General features: G+C 47.7%; 1 protein-coding gene across 6 annotated transcripts in view; it reads right to left on the bottom strand.

The window, feature by feature from the left end:
- Positions 1-8,194: 8,194 nt before the first annotated feature.
- Positions 8,195-22,199, bottom strand: part of kif21b (kinesin family member 21B) — a 100,068-nt gene continuing 86,063 nt past the window's right edge. For 4 of the 6 annotated variants that reach the window (XM_031567819.2, XM_031567824.2, XM_042707829.1 and 1 more), the window contains 5 exons: positions 21,909-22,026; positions 21,502-21,672; positions 12,633-12,832; positions 10,336-10,468; positions 8,669-8,741 (listed from right to left, as the gene is read on the bottom strand). In XM_031567819.2, the coding sequence (XP_031423679.1) occupies positions 10,369-10,468; positions 12,633-12,832; positions 21,502-21,672; positions 21,909-22,026 (589 nt within the window). In that variant the 3' untranslated portion in view covers positions 8,669-8,741; positions 10,336-10,368. Of the gene's footprint in view, positions 8,742-10,335; positions 10,469-12,632; positions 12,833-21,501; positions 21,673-21,908; positions 22,027-22,199 lie in introns of all 6 variants that reach the window. The other 2 variants (XM_031567825.2, XM_031567826.2) reach the window with 1 other exon arrangement.

Here is a 22,199-nt window from a genome sequence, read left to right as displayed (position 1 = left end):
CGTGCCCACTGCGGGGAGGGAGAGGGGGAAGAGGAGGAGGTGGAGGGGGAGGAGGGAGGAAAGAGTGAGGGTGTGGGAGGAGAAAAGGGGGAGGGGGGGGAGGACTCTGCTCTTCAAACACGGCCTCCACCACAGGTGTGATAAAAGGTGGTAGGAGGGTAATGTTCTACTCCGCCAGGGGGTCTAAAGGTCGCGAGGAGACACGCCACAGTCGCCTTTGGTCTCCGCTCCCCTGCAGAAACACCCTCTGATCATAGCGTGTGTGTGTGTGGTTCTGTCTGCGCTCGAGGCTAATGGTCCTGTCTATGTGTGTACTGCCTGTTTAGGTGTGGGCTAACAAGTGTGTGTGTGTGTGTGTGTATTCTGTTTTCGTGCATCCGCATGTGGACTCTGTGAGTGTGTGTTGTTTGTCTGTGTTCGCCACTGTGCGTGTGTGTGTGTGGCCCAGTGTGTGTGTGTGTGTGTGAGCAGCCATGATACAGGAGGTGGCCTTCTACCCGGCCGTGGCGCTGATGTACTTCTTCGGCGTGCTCCGCGGGGCGCAGGAGAACCGCGTGGACTTCCCCGAGAGCGCCTCCATCAACGTCTTCTGCCTGTTCGTGCTGGCGCAGCCGCTCTGCCTGGTCATCGGCAGCTACACCGGCATGCTCACCTACCTCCTCACCGCACTCGTCTCCTACAACTTCCTGGCCTGGAAGGAACCGGAGAGCAGAGACCAGAAGGCTGCGAGCAAGGAGGCCAAAAAGAAGACCAGTTAAATCGAACCGAACAGAAGCTGCGAGAAACCTCCTGATGTGGGAGAGGAGGTGGACACGAGCCAGGGAGTGGCGGAGAAACAGAATATGTGTGAAACACTGGCTTACTGGCGTGTGTGTGTGTGTGTGTGTGTCGGTGTGTGTGTATGTACCAGGATCCAGCTGTTATGCCAAGTCTCCACTGGATGCCTTTTGATCTGCTTCGAACAACTGCCAGGAGATTTAAAAATACACACGCTCTGCAGATATCAGGAAGAGAGAGGAGTGGATGAAGATCCACCCTTCCCCCCAAACACACACACACACACACACACACACACACACACACACACACACACACAAACATTCCTGGGGCCACTGCGGTGAATGACTGATCGATGAGCGACTTCGGTTGCCAAATGCCATGCTCACTGAATCTGCTGCCCGCCACTGCTTTTATTACTGAGCGTACACAGGATGAAGAGCGATTGCAGAGGGACTGCTCAGCGTACACAGGATGAAGAGCGATTGCTCAGAGGCTGCTCAGCGTACACAGGATGGTAGCACTGTGTGTCTTTGGCTCAGTGCAGGCGTAACGATGCATTGTCTGTTTGACATGATTTGTTTGGTAGGATTGCCTTCCGTGGTTATCATCACAACAGTGTGTTCAGAATGTTGTGGAATGAATGTTCTAAAAGAATATTCGAATGTGCCATTGTTGTATTCTTTGAATAGATTGTCACTGCTAAATAAACTCTGCCTTTTGTGTGTAAACAGTGAGATGTAAGTGTGTGTGTGTGTGTGTGTTACGTCATATTTCCACTATGGCGTAAACCCTGTGTGTGTTCTGTTTATGACTTCCTTGTATTTTAGTATGGCTGACTTACCAAGGCCAGACTTTTAAAGACACAGAAGGGTTAATGCTGTAAGTCCCTGACTTTGTGTGTGTGTGTGTGTGTGTGAGCGTGTGTGTGAGTGTGAGTGCGTGTGTGCATGTGCGCGTGAGCGTGTGTGAGCACGTAGGGCGAGCTCCTGCACCCACCGGCTAATCTGCTCTGCTGGATACTGCCCTGTGCTGTATCCATAGCGATGGAGATTGACTGACAGTTGGCAGGGCACAGAGGCAGTCACCTTGCCTGCCTGGGAGATGCTCTCCCCCCCCCCCCCCCTGTCTCTCCTCCTCTCTTGCCTGCCTGGGAGATGCTCTCCTTCCCCCCCCGTCTCTCCTCCCCTCTCTTACCTGACGTGTCCTGATCTGGGTACCGCTCCTAGATCCCTTTGTTAAATTGTCTCTTTGCACTTCATGATCTCCTTTTTCCCATGAATGAGGTATAATCACCACACACCCTCATGACACAGATATTAAAAAGAACTGGGGTTGAGTTGTGGGTTATGATTAGGAGTTTTCATAAATTGGCGTATCGAGTTTCTTCATGGCTGACACGGAGTGCTTATTCCACCCTCTTCACCCTTCTGCTCTCTCCTGTCAGCCTATCACACGCCTTCGTTTGTCTCTCACACACACACACACACACACACACACACACACTGTGCCAGCATTATGTAGACCCAGAATGTACTGAGCTGACAGAGGGTTGCTCACCACGAAGATTCTTAACCTTACACACACACACGCGCACACACACACACACACAAACCACATCGCCAAATATATTCTGCATACACACATCACTAAAATGTCCTCACGCACACACACCAAACCTTTGCCACTGGCGCTGAATAAAGAGCATCTACTCGTCAATCTTCTCTGCATAAAAAAAATCATTATCCTCCCACTGGTTTCCTGCCAGATGAACACAGCCATGACGTGGTGTGTGTGTGTGTGTGTGTGTGTGTGCGTGTAAAAGAGCTATTCTGTAAGGAGCCAGAGGAGAGGCTGACGATGGAAGCACTTGCTTCTTAGCCAGAGGGGGAACTGCCAGGAATGCATCTGTAATTGTGGCATGGACACACACTTAAAACACTAACACACACTTAAAACTAGACAGGAGGAGAGGAGAGAGAAGTGCAGAAGTGAAAAAGATGAGGAGGCAGAGAGGAGGAGGAGAGGAGGTGGAGAAGAGGACAGGAGGTGGGAGTGGACAGGAGTAGAGGAGAGAGAAGTGGAAAAGGTGAGGAGGCAGAGAGGAGGAGAAGAGGGGTAGAGAGGAGGAGGAGAGGAAAGGTGGGGAGGAGCGAAGAGGAGAGATAGAGAGGAGCAGGGGGAGAGGTTGAGCGAGAGGAAGCCCTCTCAGAGCGCTTGAAGTACAGAGGTGGGCTGAGGAGAGCGAGCGTTTCAGAGCTACAGAGTCTCCATCACACACACTAATGCCCCTCGTTCATCACTCCCGACAGCCTCCGCGTGTGTGCGCGCGCTTCTCCCCCCCCACACACACACAAACACAAAACAGTGGTTAATGATGAGCATTTGCACAGGAAATGAAGATGTATGGCCGGTGTTTAAATTGCCCTGTCAGTTCAGAGGCACAGCCTGAGCCTGAGCCTGAGCCTGATCTGCTCTCGTCTGAAGCACGTCAGGGACCCTGCTGCTCCTCGTAGTCTCCCTGGCCCTGAGAAAGAGTGTGTGTGTGTGTGTGTGTGTGTGAAGACCTAGTGTTCTAAAGCGCTCCCACAGGCAGAGTGTGGAGGTTTGTTATAATCAGCCATGCAAATATCAAAGTTATTCTGTGCACACCGGCCGGAAGGAAATAAACGTTCCCACTCTTGATGGGCGCAATTTGGCTATGAGGCGGCGGTGCGGAGGTAATCATATCTGCTCTTTATGGAGCGATCCGGGGAGCGCCGGCGGATCAGCAGGGTTGCCTGGAGACCCAGGTGGACATGGAGTATGATGTGTGTGTGTGTGTGTGACCGCTGCAAAGGGAGCTGGGCAAAAGCGAGCGGTCATTACATCGATTGGGCTTCACTTAACGGCCCACTGGACACTCCGGAGCAGTGTGTGGGGATTGTGAATGAGATCATCATCATCATCATCATCTCAGGATCGGCGTCTGATTCAGGCCAAGGCAGCCTGCTCAAAACAGCCCCCCTAATGCACAGACGCACTCAGAACTACATGGGCTAGAAGTCTGGAACAACACAACTAAAATAACTATTGACGTCAATACCATTATCAACATGATCCCAATCAATCCTCCATTATTATTATGGTATGTGTTATCACTTCTGAGGTCATGCAAGGACACTGGGCAAAAAAAGACAAAAGAAAGTGTATGAGAGTCAGTGTCAAGTTCCCCAAGTCCTTAAACAGAGTGCATGACAAAAACTTGGCAGCGTTTTTCCGTTTTATTTCAACAAAGGTGTGTGTGATTCAATAAAACTTTATTACAGTATTTACAGTCAAGTATCCTCATAGGACTTTGTACACCAGTTTTGGTCACATGCACATTGGGTCCATACACACATTTACATTCTCAATGGGGAGGGGAGGAGTCCGTTCAGGAAAACTTTGAACTTTGACCCTGTGATGGGACCCCCCCACGGGCGGTGTGAGCCATCCACACGTGCCTTTGACAGGAGAGCTACACACGCAGCAGGGAATTCTGGGGGCTTTGCAGCCCCGGTGATTACATATTTCTCTGCTGTAAGACTGGAGAGTACACTCAAAGGAAAGCCTCCTTCTATAGTGTGTGTGTGTGTGTGTGTGTTGCTGTGGGGTACAAGTACACCTAAACTCTTCAGAGAGAGATGATAAGAGTAAAGATCAGACTAAAGCCTAGAAGATCAGATTTTGTAGTCTATTTCTATGTGTGTGTGTGTGTGGGGGGGTGTTGCAGTGGGGCCTATACTGATGCTATTGGAGAGAGCTGAGTACTGAAAGGCACAGACTGAACCCATCTGATGAACGCGTGCGTGCGTGTGTGTGCCACGGCCAGTGGTGGGTCTTCAGTGTGTGAAGCTGGCAGCTGGTATAAGGTGATGGGCACTTGAGTCAGAGCCTAAGATGGTGAAGGCTTTAGCATCTCATACTCACCCCACTCTTACTCTCACACACACTCTTGCTCTCACACACACTCTTGCTCTCACACACATGGCTCCACCATTTGGTGTTTTGAAAGTACATCTCCAGCAGCTTCCTGAGGTCTGGTAAGTGCAGAGGTCTGATGACTCCTCCGTCTAAGGAGGAGCAGCTCAGGCCATCTCCCCTCCCTCATCACCATCAGCCTCTCACAGCCTCCCTTACAGAACACACCAGAGAGGCCGACCGACAGACAGACAGACAGACAGACAGACAGACAGACAGACAGACAGACAGCTGTGCACCTCACACAGCCTTCCCCTACAGAACACACCAGAGAGGCCGACAGACAGACAGACAGACAGCTGTGCACCTCACACAGCCTTCCCCTACAGAACACACCAGAGAGGCCGACAGACAGACAGACAGCTGTGCACCTCACACAGACTACAGATCCACAGTCAGTCATTCACATGCAGGTGGGATCTATGGCAGCATATGTACAAGCACCATGAAGCTACGCTAACAAGCTTTGCTGAAATAGCCTCTGTTTGACTACGGTAGTAGAGTAAAAAAGCCTCTTGAGAAGAGAAGAGAAGAGAAGAGAGATTGGGCTGCTTCTTGAGTGTTCTGTTTTAGAACTAGGCCTAGCCAATCACAACAAAACAGTCCCGTGGTATCCCCGTGACCCGCAAGTCCATGGCAACCAGTGGTAGTTTGGGAAAGTGCTTCCTCAAAAGGAAGAAGAGAAGAAATCAAATGACACAGAAAACAGGCCGTCCCATTTGAACGTTCACATTAATGTCTAGCAGACGACAGATTAAGAAAAGATGGCTTCTTATTGTACAACACTGAAGTCCACTGCGTAATGGTTTTGCTGTTTCATTGTTTTGTTTTGGGCAGTAGACAAAAACAGACCTTAATCATTTACAGTAACATTATGTGAGATTGCTTCATGTAAACGAGTAATGAGCTTAGCCGTGTCTTTCTTGGCGAAAGCTCAGCATTGTAAATGACGACGGGCTGTGGGGAACATCTCCTGCAAACGCATCAGCCCATCCAAACCTGTCCTCTGAGGAAGAGACAGACTCTCCCCTTACATGTTCAGCAGCAAGTATAAATAAATGAAAAATAAATAAATGAATGAATGAATGAAAAAAAAAATGATGTTTTTTCCTTCATTGACTGTCATTACATATTAGTGGCTAACGCCGCACACAGACACAAGTAAGCAGTTAAAGCTTAAGACAAGTTTCATTGCATCTACTACAGTGGTTTCATACTGGTTTCATTTCAATACAGTACTTTCAACTGCTGAGTGAAAGCTTAGGCCCTCAGTCTGAAATGACCAATACTTATTGGACACATATACACATTCTATTTACTGTGCATAAGACAATTGCATAGCAGTGTACCTGTTCACAATCGAACATCAAGAGATTTTGTGCAACCGTTTCAATACAAATTTTCTCACATTATCTTTGCTTGTTGGCATCAGAATGAAGAACTCATCAACACTGGAACATGACACAAACCCGGCCCTCGTTATCTTGACACAGTCATACACTGAGCGTCTCAGTACACTTTTGAGCATCTTCTGATCTGAAACCCTTCTAAGTAGCCACAGATCAACACTGAAAGAGACCGGAAAGCAGGGAGAGGGAGAGGGGTCCTTATTTGAGCTTTAAACAAGGGGAGCAATACAATGACAACACAGCCATGTTGACCTTTCCCATGAAGGAGGATTTCGATGCGTCCTCCTTATCTGACACAGTTCCCGTTCTGATGTGGCACAGATGTGGCACGTACCCGACGGCCCTGATCTGCGCTGGCACGAAGGATCGATGTCCTAAAAATATCTCCAATCCTCTTGGTTTCGCCTACGCAGGCCCGTCAGGCGAGACACTTCCTGTGGACGAGGACGAGACGCTGCGCTGCACTGCGCTTCATTTAATAAGCCAAGAGGAGTCAGCGGTGCGTGGGAGAAAACACATACATACACACACACACACACACACACACACACACACTCAGAGACACACACACACACTCACACACACACACACACACACACACACACACACTGCTCTGACCTAGTTATGGGCGCACTACGCCCCTGCTTATCATCAAATTCTTTTACAACAACAAGCAGCATCAGCGGGTGTGGTACATGTACGCGAGCACACACTCACGCGCACGCGCACACACACTCCCAACAAACTGAAAGACAGGAAAGCTATACACACATCTCCACTGAAAGCATGAGACCCTCTCACTCATGTGTGTGTGTGTGTGTGTGTGTGTGTGTGTGTGTGTGTGTGTGTGTGTGTAATGAGCAGCTGTGTAGCTAGACTTCTAGTAGAGGAGAAACACCTGGATCAACCTGCACACTCCTGCTGCACTCCGGATAGTGGGAACAACCAGAAAAACGCAACCACACTCTCCCTCACACTCTCTCTCTCTCTCTCTCTCACACACTCACACACACACACACACACACTCTATCTCTCTCTCTCTCTCTCTCACACACACACACACACACACACACACACACAAGCAAACACACACACTCTATCTCTCTCTCTCACTCTCTCACACTCTCACAAGCAAACACACACACTCTATCTCTCTCTCTCTCTCTCACACACACACACACACACAGCCTTGAGACCCTGCAGTGCTGGGCTGATAATGATCTTGTACTCTGACTTCACTGTTGGGTCTGCTGCCCAGGGCAGAGTCCACATACTGCTTATACAGCCTGCAGTACCACCTACGGTTAGAACACACACACACACACACACACACACACACACACACACACACACACACACACACACACACACACACACACACACACACACACACACACACACACACACACACACACAAATATACATACACACCATGCGCGCACACACACACACACACACACACACACACACACACACACACACCTCTCTCTCCATCCAAATGAATAAATAAAGACTAATTAACTACTGAGGGCTGAGGTAGAGAACATCCAATCATGGCTATCATGGCTATATCTACATGCTACATCTAACACTGGAAAGACCGTCAGCGCATCGAGAGCCAGGTCAAGCTTTAAGGAGGCCAGTGGCTGGCAGACAAAGTCACAGGTCGGACCCCAATGAGAAGGACAATGGTAGATCCAGATCCACCTTAACGGACACCTTTCCTTCAGGTGTTTGCGTCGGCACCCAACGGTGCTCCATCTTTCTCTATTAAGGCCAAATGAAAACAGTTCAGTCAAACGTGTGGCACAAAAAAGAATTTTTTCTCCTCCTCCGCGTGAGCTCCCAGAGGCGTTGTGTTTGGCGGATGATTTATCCTGATAAACAGAGTCACGTGAAGCCTCTCCGCAGATGCGTCAACAGATGTCTCCAGGACGAGGTGTTTCATCTCTTTCAACACCGTGGAAATTGCAGAAGAGCGCTTCCTGTGTGTGTGTGTGTCCACTTGGTTGATTTCTCCTTATGTGTGAGGAGCAGAGGAAACCGTCTGAAGTTTCCTCCTGAAGTTACACACACACACACACACACACACACCGGAATGGCACTTAAGTCCTCACAGAGAGAGCGTCGGCCTCTGGAGCAGTGTGTGTGTGTGTGTGTGTGTGTGTGTGTGTGTGTGTGTGTGTGTGTGTGCATGTTGCTTCATCATGAAAGAAGAATCTTCAGAGCTGTGTCTTCTGCCTTGTGTGTGAGCACGTCGGTGCAACAGTCTCATCATCCAGCTCTGCGAAAGCCGACTGCTGGTCCTGCCGGTTCTGCCACCCCCATCACCTCTGGACACCTGAGCACCCCCCCCCACCCCCCCCCACCTCTGGACACCTGCCCCCCCCCCCCCCCTGCCGTTCTCACTGCCCATCTTGGAATAAGGGACAGGGATGGGGACGTGATGTCACCACCCTTCAGTAAGAACCATCAAATTAGCGGTCGTCACGATGATCATTAAAGGCTGTGGTCCGTCACCTCTTCGCCGACCAGATCTTCACAGTCATGTCACTGTAGAGAGAGAGAGAGAGAGAGAGAGAGAGAAAGGAAAAGAGGGGGTGAGAAGGTGTGACTCAATTGCTTCCATCTTCAAACACCTTCATTGTGCCTCCCACACAGAGGAGGAGAGGAGAGGAGGCCGACTTCAAACAGTCTTCTCCTCGCTCACACCGACGACAACTCCTTCATCACGTACACAGCACTGGAGCTTCAGATCCAAAATAAACATCAAACAGAGCCCCCCCGCCCCCCCAACCCCCCCCCCCCCCCCCTCCCCGTGACATCGCCCCAACTTTGGCCCGTAATTCTCAGGAGCCCAAACGAGACATGGTGGGGAAGAAAAGAATATTTTCCAAATCTTTAAATTACCGTGAAATCTCTCCTCCTCCGCATGGGTGAACTGAAGCTACCAAATTCACTTTGAGCCGCTAAGACATTGCTCTTTGTGGCACTTCAACTGTTCTGCGTGAGGGTTTAAAGTCTATCTCTCCCTCTTTGCCAGTCTGAGAAGGTGATTATTTTTTAAGCTCACACAAATGTGACACAGACTCCATACTTCAGCTCCTGCTGCTCAGCCAGAATACCATTAGCATAGGACTGGAGCTGATGGAGGAGGAGCTTATCGACATAGCAACAGCTCTGTGCTCCCTGAGGTGAGACCGGCTCAGTGTCTCTGAGACGGCAGAGAGGAGGAGAGGAGGAGAGGAGGGGAGGAGGAGAGGAAGTCTAAGTTCGAGGAGAAACTTGAAGAGGGAGATGGAGATCCACGACTGTGAGGGGGAGAAGCAGCATAATAACAGCACAGCAGAGTAACTGAGACGGAGAGAGAGAGACAGAGAGAGAGAGAGAGAGAGAGGGAGAGGGGAGAGAGAGACGGAGAGAGAGAGAGATGGAGAGAGAGAGATGGAGAGAGAGACGGAAAGAGAGAGGGAATAAAGGAGACAGAGAGAAGGAGAGAAAAAATACATGAAGGCAGAACGAGAGATAGTGAGGTCAAGAGGTGGAAGAAAGTAGAAAGATTGCTTCAGAGGAGAATGAGAGTGAAGTTGGATCTCAAGGACGTGAGTGAGTAAAGTGAAAGAAAAGGATAGAGAGAGAGAGAGAGATAGGAGAGAGAGAGAGAGAGAGAGATAGATAGATGGAGAGAGAGAGAGAGAGAGAAAATGTAACTCACAGAGGAGCGAAGGTGAAAAAAAAATTAGAGGACAAAGAGAATGGGAACAACTTAATGGACAAGAGAGGAGAGTGAGATATTGAGAGGGGAGTGAGAGAGGAGAGGAGAGTGAGAGAGGAGAGGGGAGTGAGAGAGGAGAGTGACATATTGAGAGGGGAGTGAGAGAGGAGAGTGATATATTGAGAGGTAAACAGAGGAGTAAGAAAGATAGAGTTCATGAGATGAGGGAGAGGAGGAAGAGGGATGAGTGAGGGATGATGTGAAAGAGAAATGGAGTGAGAGATGAGAGAGGAGGAAGAAGATGGAGAGGTCAGTAGCAGAGGTAGGAGGAGGAGGAAGAAGATGAAGAGGAGGAGGAAGAGGATGGAGAGGTCAGTAGCAGAGGGAGGAAGAGGATGCAGAGGAGGAGGAAGAGGAGGGAGAGGTCAGTACCAGAGGAAGGAGAAGGCGAGGCAGAAGAGGAGGTCAGGGGAGGCTGGTGGCTCGGCCCTTGATGGCCAGAACTCTACGCGGGAGGCATGGAGTCAGCCCGGGCACGTAGTTCCACAGCTTCACTCGGCAGTCACTAAGCACACACACACACACACACACACACACACACACACACACACACACACACACACACACACACACACACACACACACACACACACACACACACACACACACACACACACACACAGGTACAGATATATCACACACACACACACACACACACACAGATACATCACACACACACAGGTATAGGATACATCACACACACACACACACACACACACAAAGATGCATCACACACACACAAACACACACAGGTACAGATATATCACACACACACACAAACACACACACACACACAAACACACACACGCAGGTACAGATACATCACACACACCCACACAGGTACATCACACACACACACAAAGATACATCACATGCACACACAGATGCATCACACACACACCATAGATACAACACAGACACAGGCGCAACACACAATTCAGACACACAGACATGTGCACACACACAAAGCACAGGAACCACACACACACACACACACACACACACACACACACACACACACACACACACACGCACCATGCAAGCAAACACAGATGCAACACACAAACACAACACAAACAAAACAGATACCACACACACAAACACACAATACAAAATACAGACAGATGCAGATACACACACACACACACACATGAAGCATGCAAGAAAACACAGATGCAACAAACACAACAAAAAACAAAACAGATACCACACAGACACCACACACACAATACAAAATACAGACAGATGCATATACACACAGACACACACACATGAAGCATGCATGCACACCAGGAGGGAAAGAGGAGAGAAAGAGAGATAGAGATAGAGAGAGAAGGGTTGAGGAAGGAGGGAGAGAGAGAGAGAGAGGACAGAAAGATCCAGAGAGAAGGGTTGAGGAGAGAAAGAGAGATACAGAGAGAAGGGTTGAGGAAGGAGGGAGAGAGAGAAAGATACAGAGAGAAGGGTTGAGGAGAGAAAGAGAGATACAGAGAGTCAAAGAGAGAAGACAAAAGAGAGACAGACAAACAGACAGACAGCCAGACAGAGAGACAGACAGGAGAGAGAAAGAGAGAAGAGAATTCCCATTAGAGAGAGCTTGCACTGTCAGTCTCACAGACAGAAAGAAAGACAGAAACAGCCCACACACACTCAGACCTTCAGCTAGAGTGTGTGGGGTGTGTGTGTGTGTGTGTGTGTGTGAGAGAGAGTGGGGTGTGTGTGTGAGAGTGGGGTGTGTGTGTGTGTGTGTGTGTGTAGTGCCGTATGGGACAGCAGCACTCTCTTACTGATGTCAGGTCTGTGTGAAGAATATCGTCTGGGTGTCTGTCCAAATCTGCTTTATTTACCGTCTACAAACGACTCTCTATCTCCTCACAGCTCACAGCCATTCATCCCCCTGTCACAAGACTTTCTCATTTCCTAAACAACGCCTTCTTCACTTCCTCTCCGAAGGCAATCTTTACTTTCTTCTCTGTAGAGTCTGTCCTTTTCTCGGTCTTTCCTTCTTCCCTGCAAACTCTCTCCGAGTGCCTCTGTACACCAACCAGCTCTGGATGGAGTGACGACAGGTGTGGACATGGAACAGATGTCCTCGTTGATGAGGTGTGTCTCCACACAGAGTGTAAAAGCTCTCCAATTCCTCTCTGTCCAGTTTCCTGTGTATGTCACCTGGATGATATGAAGATCCCTTTCCTGTTTTTCCTGTTTGGCCAGACTGCACTTAAGGGACTGTATCTATCTATGAACAGTGCAAATCGAGTATGAAGCCTTTCAATTTCTTGCATCAATACTGTTCTTCTTCCTGTCTGCATGTGTCTTCCTGTGTGAGTTGTGGCCTAGATGCAGTGAAGATCTGTTTGGGGTTGGTGGAGATGGTGTTCATAAGGTTCTATTGATATCAATGAGTATTTGTCTTCCTAATTTCTAATTCAGAGTTGGTGCAGATGTGTATGGGAGTATATTTGTCTATCTATGAACAGTGTAATAGCCGTCAGGAGTCTATTCTGTAAGTGTTCCACTTCCTGTATGGAGCTCATTCACTTCCTGTGTGGAGCTCATTCACTTCCTCTGTGGAGCTAATTCACTTCCTGTGTGGATCTGACCCTCTTCCTGTGCAGAGCTGACCCACTTCCTGTGCAGAGCTGACCCACTTCCTGTGCTGCTTTTACCTGGACGCGGTGAAGATCTGTTTGGAGTTGGTGCAGATGGCATTGATGGGGCTGTCGTGACCCTTGATCTCGCCGATGGGGGTGAAGTTGTCCACGTTCCACACCTTCAGCATCCCCCCCCTGCAGGCGCTGAGGAGCATAGGCCTGCCGGGCACGTACGCCAGGGCACACACCCAGTCCTTATGGGCGTTGGGGATTTGCTGTGGAAGAGCAGAGGAGAGGGGTTAAAGTTCAAAGGCTGAACTTCAGCACGTACGCCAGAGCACACACCCAGTCCTTATGGGCGTTGGGGATTTGCTATGGAAGAGCAGAGGAGAGGAGTGGGGTTAAAGTTCAAAGGCTGAACTTCAGCACAGAGACGGTTCTGACACAGATGATGCCGATAGACTCTGATACACATATAGTCACCGTCAGAGTCTACATGGAACACGTAGAAATAAACTTAGAATTAACCTTTATATATAAATATATAACCAATAATTAGGTAGAAATTTACTAAATATGATACAGAACACTTCTTGATATTTACAAATGTTTACATGAGATAAGAAAATCTGACAGTGAAAGAAAGTAAAGAGTGTGAAAAATCTGGATCTTTTTTGCTGCAGCACATTATACCTGTCTCTGTGTTTGTGTTTGTGTGTGTGTGTGTGTGTGTGTGTGTGTCTGTGTGTGTGTGTGTGTCCCCAGCCTCCAGTACACCAGTGAGTGTGTGTGTGTCCAGTATACTAGTGTGAGTGTGTCCACCCCAACTCTCTCTCTCTCGTTTATTTTAAGAAACCTCTGCCAGCTACCATGAGTGCTTCCAATACTGAGGCCAATACTGGCTAAAATTACACTCCCCCTAAGGCCTGAAGTGGGGGGGGGGGAGAAACTGAACAGACAGAATGACAGAAAAACTAAAAAGGAGAAGGAGAAGAGGAAGGAAGAAAGAAAAAAAGAGAGAGAGGGAAAGAAAGAGAGAGAGAGAGAGAGAGAGAGAAGACTGCTGAAAAAGCAGTGTGAATCTACCCATAAACACAAATAGTCCCCTCCCCTCCATAATTCTTGCCCCCCTGGTGAGATGAGTAAATAGGGTTATAAGAAATTCACGTGTATATTCATGTGCCATAAAAACTCTTATAAACATAATGTAATTGAAGCATTTTTTTCCTTTTATATCTTTCTTTTTGAAGAGGAATGTTCAAGCAGTACTCCATGAGTTCCTGTTTCACAGAGGGGATAAATATGAGGCGACACAGAGGCCAACCTGTTACACTGGGGAATAAATATGAGGTGACACAGAGGCCAACCTGTTACACTGGGGGATAAATATGAGGTGACACAGAGGCCAACCTGTTACACTGGGGAATAAATATTAGGTGACACAGAGGCCAACCTGTTACACTGGGGAATAAATATTAGGTGACACAGAGGCCAACCTGTTTCACTGGGGAATAAATATGAGGTGACACAGAGGCCAACCTGTTTCACTGGGGAATAAATATGAGGTGACACAGAGGCCAATTTCCCTTATTCATTCTTCAACATGGGAGAGATAAGTTGAGCACAAACAAGGGAAAAGTTTGTTGACCTTCATAAGTCAGGGAATGGCTATAAAAATCCCCATATCTACCATTAGGGTAATAATTACAAAGTCCATCTCAACTGGAACTGTTACAAACCTGTTTAGAAGAGGATTAGAAGACGTTTATTTTTCCCCCATACGCAGGGAGCAATAATTGTGCATTTGGTTTTGTTCAAAATAATTATTTTTCGATGAAGTATTTTTTTATCTCAGTATAAATTGAATTGCTTTAAAGGTTGGATTTTTAGAGATTAAGCTAATTCACCAAAAGGTAAGGTAGGTTTTACTCATCCTTATCTGGGGTGCCAATAATTGTGGAGGGGACTGTACACACACACACACACACACACACACACACACACACACACACACACACACACACACACAGTGCTCACAAACGCCACACACACAGTGCTCACAAACGCACACACACACACACACACACACACACACACACACACAGTGCTCACAAACGCCACACACACAGTGCTCACAAACGCACACACACACACAAAAACACACACACACATACCATAAACACACATATGTGTACACACATACACACACACATAAACAACTAAGCACACACACATAAACACACACACACACACACAGTGATGATTTGCCAGGAGATCAAGCCTCCTGGGAAATAAAGTGGGCTTCTCATAAGAAGCGGGCCTCCTAGCACTTCATCATGCTAAATTGACCCAAGATGCCGCAGTCGACACTGAAGGAGCGGGGGTGGGGGGTGGGTTGTAGGCACTAGGGTCTTCAGGAGACAAACATGATGTTTAAACAATATTAACAGCACAGAGAGGAAGAGAGGGTTTATGGGATCTGGACTAAGTTGCAGGTCTGTACTGTAGTGTAAAAGAAAGCTTTAGAAGTCTGACAAGGATGAGGAGATGTTTCATTGTATTAGCATAAGTCAAGGCAGATGAGGCGAGCTACTGTGTGTGAGTGTGTGTTTGTGTGTGTGCATGTGTGTGTGTAGGCGAGCTACTGTGTGTGTGTGTGTGTGTGTGTGTGTGTGTGTGCATGTGTGTGTAGGCGAGCTACTGTGTGTGTGTGTGTGTGTGTAGGCGAGCTAGTGCGTGTGTGTGTGTGTGCATGTGTGTGTGTAGGTGAGCTAGTGTGTGCCAAGGCTAGTTGCGTCCCCATTGTCACTTCCTGTGCTTGATTGTCCTTCTCTGGGCTTCCTCGGGGCTTCAGCCAGGGGCTTTTGGCCTGATGATGACCGTTGGGCCAAGCAGGTGGTCGAGGCGTGTCGAGGCGTGTCGAGGCGTGTCAAGGCGAACAGCCGTGGTATCAGAGTCAGGTAGGACAGGTTCAGGGGAGAATGAATAACCAACACGATTGTAATACTTTTGATAGGCGTCGTTCTGACTCGAGATATGGGCTCAGTACAAAAGTCAGCTGGCTCAAATTAACACAATATGTATGTGTGTGTGTGTGTGTGTGTGTGTGTGTGTGAGTGAGAGAGAGAGAGTTAGGAAAGCCCTGTAATAGTGTGGAACAAATGACCCAGCAGTGACTCAAACACCCTTAAAAGTCTTCATCCTCATCCTCAAATTCCACTGCAATCTGCCAACTCACACAGCTAACAGCAGCTAACCCAGCCCCTCCAGCGCTGCTGAAATTGCCCCCCGCAGGCCCCCCTATCAGTGGACAGGCTGATGCTCTCCTCCCGTGTGTGTGTGGGAGGCGCACACCTCAAATGTCTCAGGAAATAACAGGAAGCAGAGTCGTTATGAAGGGGAAAGTCTCTCATCTATCAAAACGGCAGCCTCAGCTAGAGTACGGAGCCCCAGATGAGGCAGTAGCAGCCCCCTCTCCCCACTCATGCACCCCACAGCCTCCCTCTCCCCACCAGGGCTCAGAACAATGGGCTGGAAGATTAGCCAAAACAGCGTAATTGCTTTTCGGAGCCTGACGAAACCAAACTTTGCCCACAATTGGATTTAAAGTCAATTCTGTTCCTGTCAGTCATTCACAGGCGACCCGGCGAGAAGGAGAGACAAAATCATACAATGGCTGTTGTCTTCTCTTCAACGGAGAGAAAGAGAGAGTGAGAGTGAGAAAGAGAGAGGGGAGGGGGAGAGAGAGAGAGGGGGGGGGAGAGAGGGAGAGAGAGAGGGGGGGGGGAGAGAGAGAGAGAGAGAGAGAGTGTGAGAGAAAGAGAGAGAGAGAGAGAGAGAGAGAGGGGAGGGGGAGAGAGAGGGGGGAGAGAGAGAGAGAGAGAGAGAGAAAGAAAGAAAGAAAGAGAGAGAGAGAGAGAGAGATAGAGAGAGAGAGAGAGAGAGAGAGAGAGAGAGTGTGAGAGTGAGAGAGGGGGGGGGGGCAGTTAGCTCTTATTCCTTATTGCTTCATTAGACATGACCGACAGAAATGAGTTTAAACAATTAAAGCAAACCTATTACGCGCTTCCGGTGGTGTTCCCCTTTCCTTTCGTGTGTTCCAGAGCTTTAGGTGCGGTGTTCCCCTTTCCTTTTGTGTGTTCCAGAGCTTTAGGTGCGTGTAAACGGTCTACAGAGTTCCGATGCCCAAAGTACACACCAGAGGGAGTAACTCCCCCAGCCCCCCCCCCCCCCCCCCCACACACACACACACCAGATGGAGTAACTCTCTCCCACAGACACACACACACACACACACCAGAGGGAGTAACTCTCTCCCACAGACAGCAGTTTTCTCAGCTGCCTGAAAGGCCTCAACAGAATTCCAACCTCTGCATCTCGTAACACAATCAAGCTGACCAATCAGAGCTCACCAGGGGGTGAATGAGATGCTCAGGAGGAGGAAAAATAATACGTTTTTGGATCATTGAAGACAGTGTGTGTGCCGTGTGTGTGTCATTGAAGACTGTGAATCTTCCAGTAGACCCCAAAAATAATATTATGAACAGTTGAAAATGAGCATAAAAAAAATATCAATGTGTCTATAGAATATCAAGTAGTTAATTAATCGCATAATTCGCTGTGATTAATTGCGATTAATCGCTTTACTTCTTCTGAAGACTGTTTTTTAATAATGGATATTTAAATGTGAAACCACGGAATTAATGTAGAATCAACAGAAAGGAATTATATTTAAATGCAAATACTAGTGTGGCATCTTGGCATCTTTTTTTAACTTTGAACACAGGTTCCCTCCTGGGAACTACAGATTTCCAATGAAGCCGTCAAGGCCATCGAAACGGACGGTCACCTTGAAAGGCATATTCGTTATATGTGTAGCGCGTAACATAGGAAGGAGGTTAAGGAAAATGTGTGTCCACATGTTTCCTTGAGCTGAAATGTTCTGGCCACAGGTAACTGTAAACGAGTGGAGATGGAGTCTTTCATGAAGTGAGTAACATTTATTTTTTTAAACTACTAATAATCACAGACCACAATGGGAAGGAATGGATGCTAACAGATGCTAACAAGGTGGCCACAATCAGGACCAACACTACTGAAGGAGCCCACTCAGATGCTAACAGATGCTAACAGGGTGGCCACAATCAGGACCAACACTACTGAAGGAGCCCAATCAGATGCTAACGGATGCTAACTAGGTTGCCACAATCAGGACCAACACTACTGAAGAAACCCAATCAGATGCTTAACAGGGTTGCCACAATCAGGGCCAACACTATTGAAGGGGCCCACTCAGATGCTAACAGATGCTAAACCGGTGGCCACAATCAGGGCCAAAACTAATGAAGGGGCCCAATCAGATGCTAACGGATGCTAACAGGGTGGCCACAATCAGGGCCAAAACTACTGAAGGGGCCCAATCAGATGCTAACGAATGCTAACAGGGTGGCCACAATCAGGACCAACACTACTGAAGGGGCCCAATCAGATGCTAACGGATGCTAACAGGGTGGCCACAATCAGGGCCAAAACTACTGAAGGGGCCCAATCAGATGCTAACGGATGCTAACAGGGTGGCCAAAATCAGGACCAACACTACTGAAGGAGCCCACTCAGATGCTAACAGATGCTAACAGGGTGGCCACAATCAGGACCAACACTACTGAAGGAGCCCAATCAGATGCTAACAGATGCTAACCCGGTGGCCACAATCATGGCCAACACTACTGAAGGAACCCAATCAGATGCTAACCAGGTGGGCAGAATCAGGACCAACACTACTGAAGGAGCCCAATCAGATGCTAACAGATGCTAACCCGGTGGCCACAATCAGGGCCAACACTACTGAAGGGGCCAATCAGATGCTAACGGATGCTAACAGGGTGGCCACAATCAGGGCCAACACTACTGATACTGAGGTAAAAGAAGTAAAAGTGTCCACAGTATTAACTTGTTAGTTCAGACACGCCCCCTAGCGGGAGCATCGGCGCAACCGGGCTGATAACATCTTAATTACGTGCATGTAGCCACAAAAATAAAAAACATTTTACCATAAACAGACTTTTTTTCTGAAAAAGCATTAAAACTGCCACAGGCACACGTAATATCAAATGCCTGTGTTCAACAGTTCATTAGAAACGACCAAAAGAAAAACGTGGTGTGCCCCCTGCTGTGCCCCACCCCCTGACGCCTCCTCAAACTAATTGTCCATTTAAACATGCTATCTTTGCCAAAATGTCTTGTTATCTGCCATGAAAAAATCGTTATCTATCCAAACAACTAAATGATGACACTGAATAGTTTACCTGAGGATATTATTGTGGTTTATTTATGTACTCACATCACAGCACAAAACATGCCTCCATTTCCCATATCATATGATCTCAATCTTCTCGAGCTCCTCGTGGCCATGACAAATATATATTTTTTTAAAACATACCTGAATAATCAAAGCCATATATCTCTTCTACGAAACTGTGTAGTTTGTATTGGCCACAGTACATTTTATTCCTTGTTCTACCGTAATTTTCATGTCTAGTGCCCACAAACCAACCACTTCCTGTAACAGATGACCGCATTCAAAATGCCTGTTTCTCCAATCCAGTTACTACAAACTGATTGACACATATTCTATCCAATAGTACTCATTCTCATGTTTACAATGGTATGCTGATTGCCTGTCTTTGAATAATATTACGGTGTGATTGGTCCACGCGTAACCGAAGGTTCTCTGGTGCGCTTTCCATGCGCCAGAGAAGTCATTCCGAGCACAGGCTTTGCGCATTCAACACAACACGTGGAGTTTTCCCATGGACACAATTGGAACAGCTGGATTGTGTCCTAGACATGACATGTAAGTATCTATATCTGCATTTATGTTTTCAGACACGCATAATACTATTAGTATGCACTTTGGTATGTTCTCACAATATTGGCTTGCCTATGTATTTGTCTGGCAAATTAGCCAGCCTGCTAGCATGCTCGCTAAAGTTAGCTACATGGTATTTTTGCTGTGTTGTGTGCTCGTAATGTAAACTATGTAAATACATATCTGTATGGATGGTTTCACACACGCATAATACTATTGGTATGCATTTTTGTACGTTTCCAAATTATTGGCTTGGCTATGTATTTGTCTGGCAAATTAGCAAGCCTGCTAGCAAGTTCGCTAACGTTAGCTACATGCTATTTTTGCTGTGTTGTGTCCTGATGTAAACTATACATGTCTGCATGTATTCGTTCACACACGCATAATACTATTAGCATACATTTTGGTATGTATGGCATGTTATATTTCTCCTGTTGTGTACTCTCTATGTCTGCATCTTTCTTGTTTTTAGTTGCATATTGTGTTTGGTTATTTTACAATGTCTTTATTTTTTTTGCTGGATTGCTGAGTTGTTTGTAACATTTGCCAATTGATTTATTTTTTCCAGAGAGATGTCCCTGCAGGAGATGCATCTGTCCGCTCCCCACTCATTTCATCTCATCTGAACAGATCTCATCTCATCAGAACAGAACTCATCTCATCTTATCCCTCCACACCCACACCCCACTACACCACCACACCCCACCACACACCACTACACCACCTCCACACACCACTACACACCTCCACACACCACTACACCACCTCCACACACCACTACAACAGCTCCACACGCCTCCACACCCCACTACACCACCTCCACACACCACTACACCACCTCCACACCCCACTACACCACCTCCACACCCACTTCCACACACCCCACTACAACACTCCACACCTCCACACACCACTACACCACCTCCACACACCACTACACCACCTCCACACACCACTACACCACCTCCACACACCACTACACCACCTCCACACCCCACCACACACCTCCACACACCACTACACCACCTCCACACGCCTCCACACCACCTCCACACACCACTACACCACCTCCACACACCACTACACCACCTCCACACACCACTACACACCTCCACACCACCTCCACACCCCACTACACACCTCCACACACCACTACACCACCTCCACACCCCACTACAACACCTCCACACACCACTACACACCTCCACACACCACTACACCACCTCCACACCCCACTACAACACCTCCACACACCACTACAACCACCTCCACACGCCTCCACACACCACTACACCACCTCCACACACCACTACACACCTCCACACACCACTACACCACCTCCACACCCCACCACACACCTCCACACCACCTCCACACACCACTACACCACCTCCACACCCCACTACACCACCTCCACACACCACTACACACCTCCACACACCACTACACCACCTCCACACACCTCCACACACCACCACACACCTCCACACACCTCCACACCACCTCCACACCCCACCACACACCTCCACAAAACATACATGATGTACTTTTGGGTACAAAACCACGAAACATACATGATGTACTTTTATATGGATCTGGATAGGTTTTTGGGTATATTTTGGAGAGGCTATAGACCATCATATGTGTTGTCACAATAAATTACAATATATTACACTGAAATTAATTCAGAATGGTTTGCTGTAACAACAACACAACACTAGGCGTTTTATGTTTTTTTCTGACAAAAATGTTGGTTTTGCTGCTCTGAAATGTAAACTAAAATGACATAATAAAACACTTTAACTGATTGCATTTGATGGGCCAAGTGTCTTCTTTAATTTAAGCCATGAATGGTTATTATGCAATGTTTAGAACCATAGATATTCAAGTTTTAAATGGGACAGTGCAATATAGGCGGAAATTGTCAAAAATACCCTTCTGAATTAACAGGTTAACTTTAAACTGCTCTGAATTCACCTTAAATCAACTCCACAATTTACACAAAAGCTGAACAGAATCAGAATGTGTCTGTAGTGTTGTCTTAAACTGTTCACTTTGGGCCGGGCGAGGCTGTACCTGGATCAGTTCCTGCTGTTCCAGGTCCCACTTCTTGATGCCGTTGTCACGGGAACCACTGAAGAGCACGTCACCATAGATGGCCAAACATTCTATGCCGTCATAGTGCGGCGGCTCAAAGTTGTGGGCGGGGCCGATGTTACCCTGGGTGCCCTCAGCGACGTCAAACACCTGAGGAGTGTTAAAGGTCGAAGGTCAATCACACGGCACTGCCCAAATATGAACACTGACAGGAAATTGAGTTACTGTATTACTAACTGTATGTTGGCATGGAAGTTTACAATAAAATGACTAAGAATAGATCTTAACACGACATGGCATGAAATCTGCGTGTGTGTCTGTGTGCGTGTGTGTGTGCGTGTGTGTGTGTGTGTGTGTGTGTGTGTGAGTAAATTTAGTATCCTCACCTTGACATAATGGTCCTTGGAGCCGGTGATGACCTGGTCTTTGCCCCCCGCGGAGTCTCCCACAGTCAGGCACATCACTGAGCCAATGTGACCAGTCAGCTTCCCTGTGGCCTGGAACCTATGGAGACACACACACACACACACACACACACAGTCATTTAATGTTCACACACACACAATGTTCACTGGACACAACTCACATTAGAGAGTAGTGTATGTATGTGTGTGTGTGTAACATTGCCTCACTGTAGGGGAAAACAGTTAGTTCCTGTTGATGTGAGTGCTGTATAA

The sequence above is a fragment of the Clupea harengus genome, chromosome 5 (genome assembly GCF_900700415.2).
Source record: "Clupea harengus chromosome 5, Ch_v2.0.2, whole genome shotgun sequence".
In the NCBI taxonomy this organism is placed as follows: Eukaryota; Metazoa; Chordata; class Actinopteri; order Clupeiformes; family Clupeidae; genus Clupea; species Clupea harengus.
This window is presented reverse-complemented; position numbering and strand designations above follow the sequence as displayed.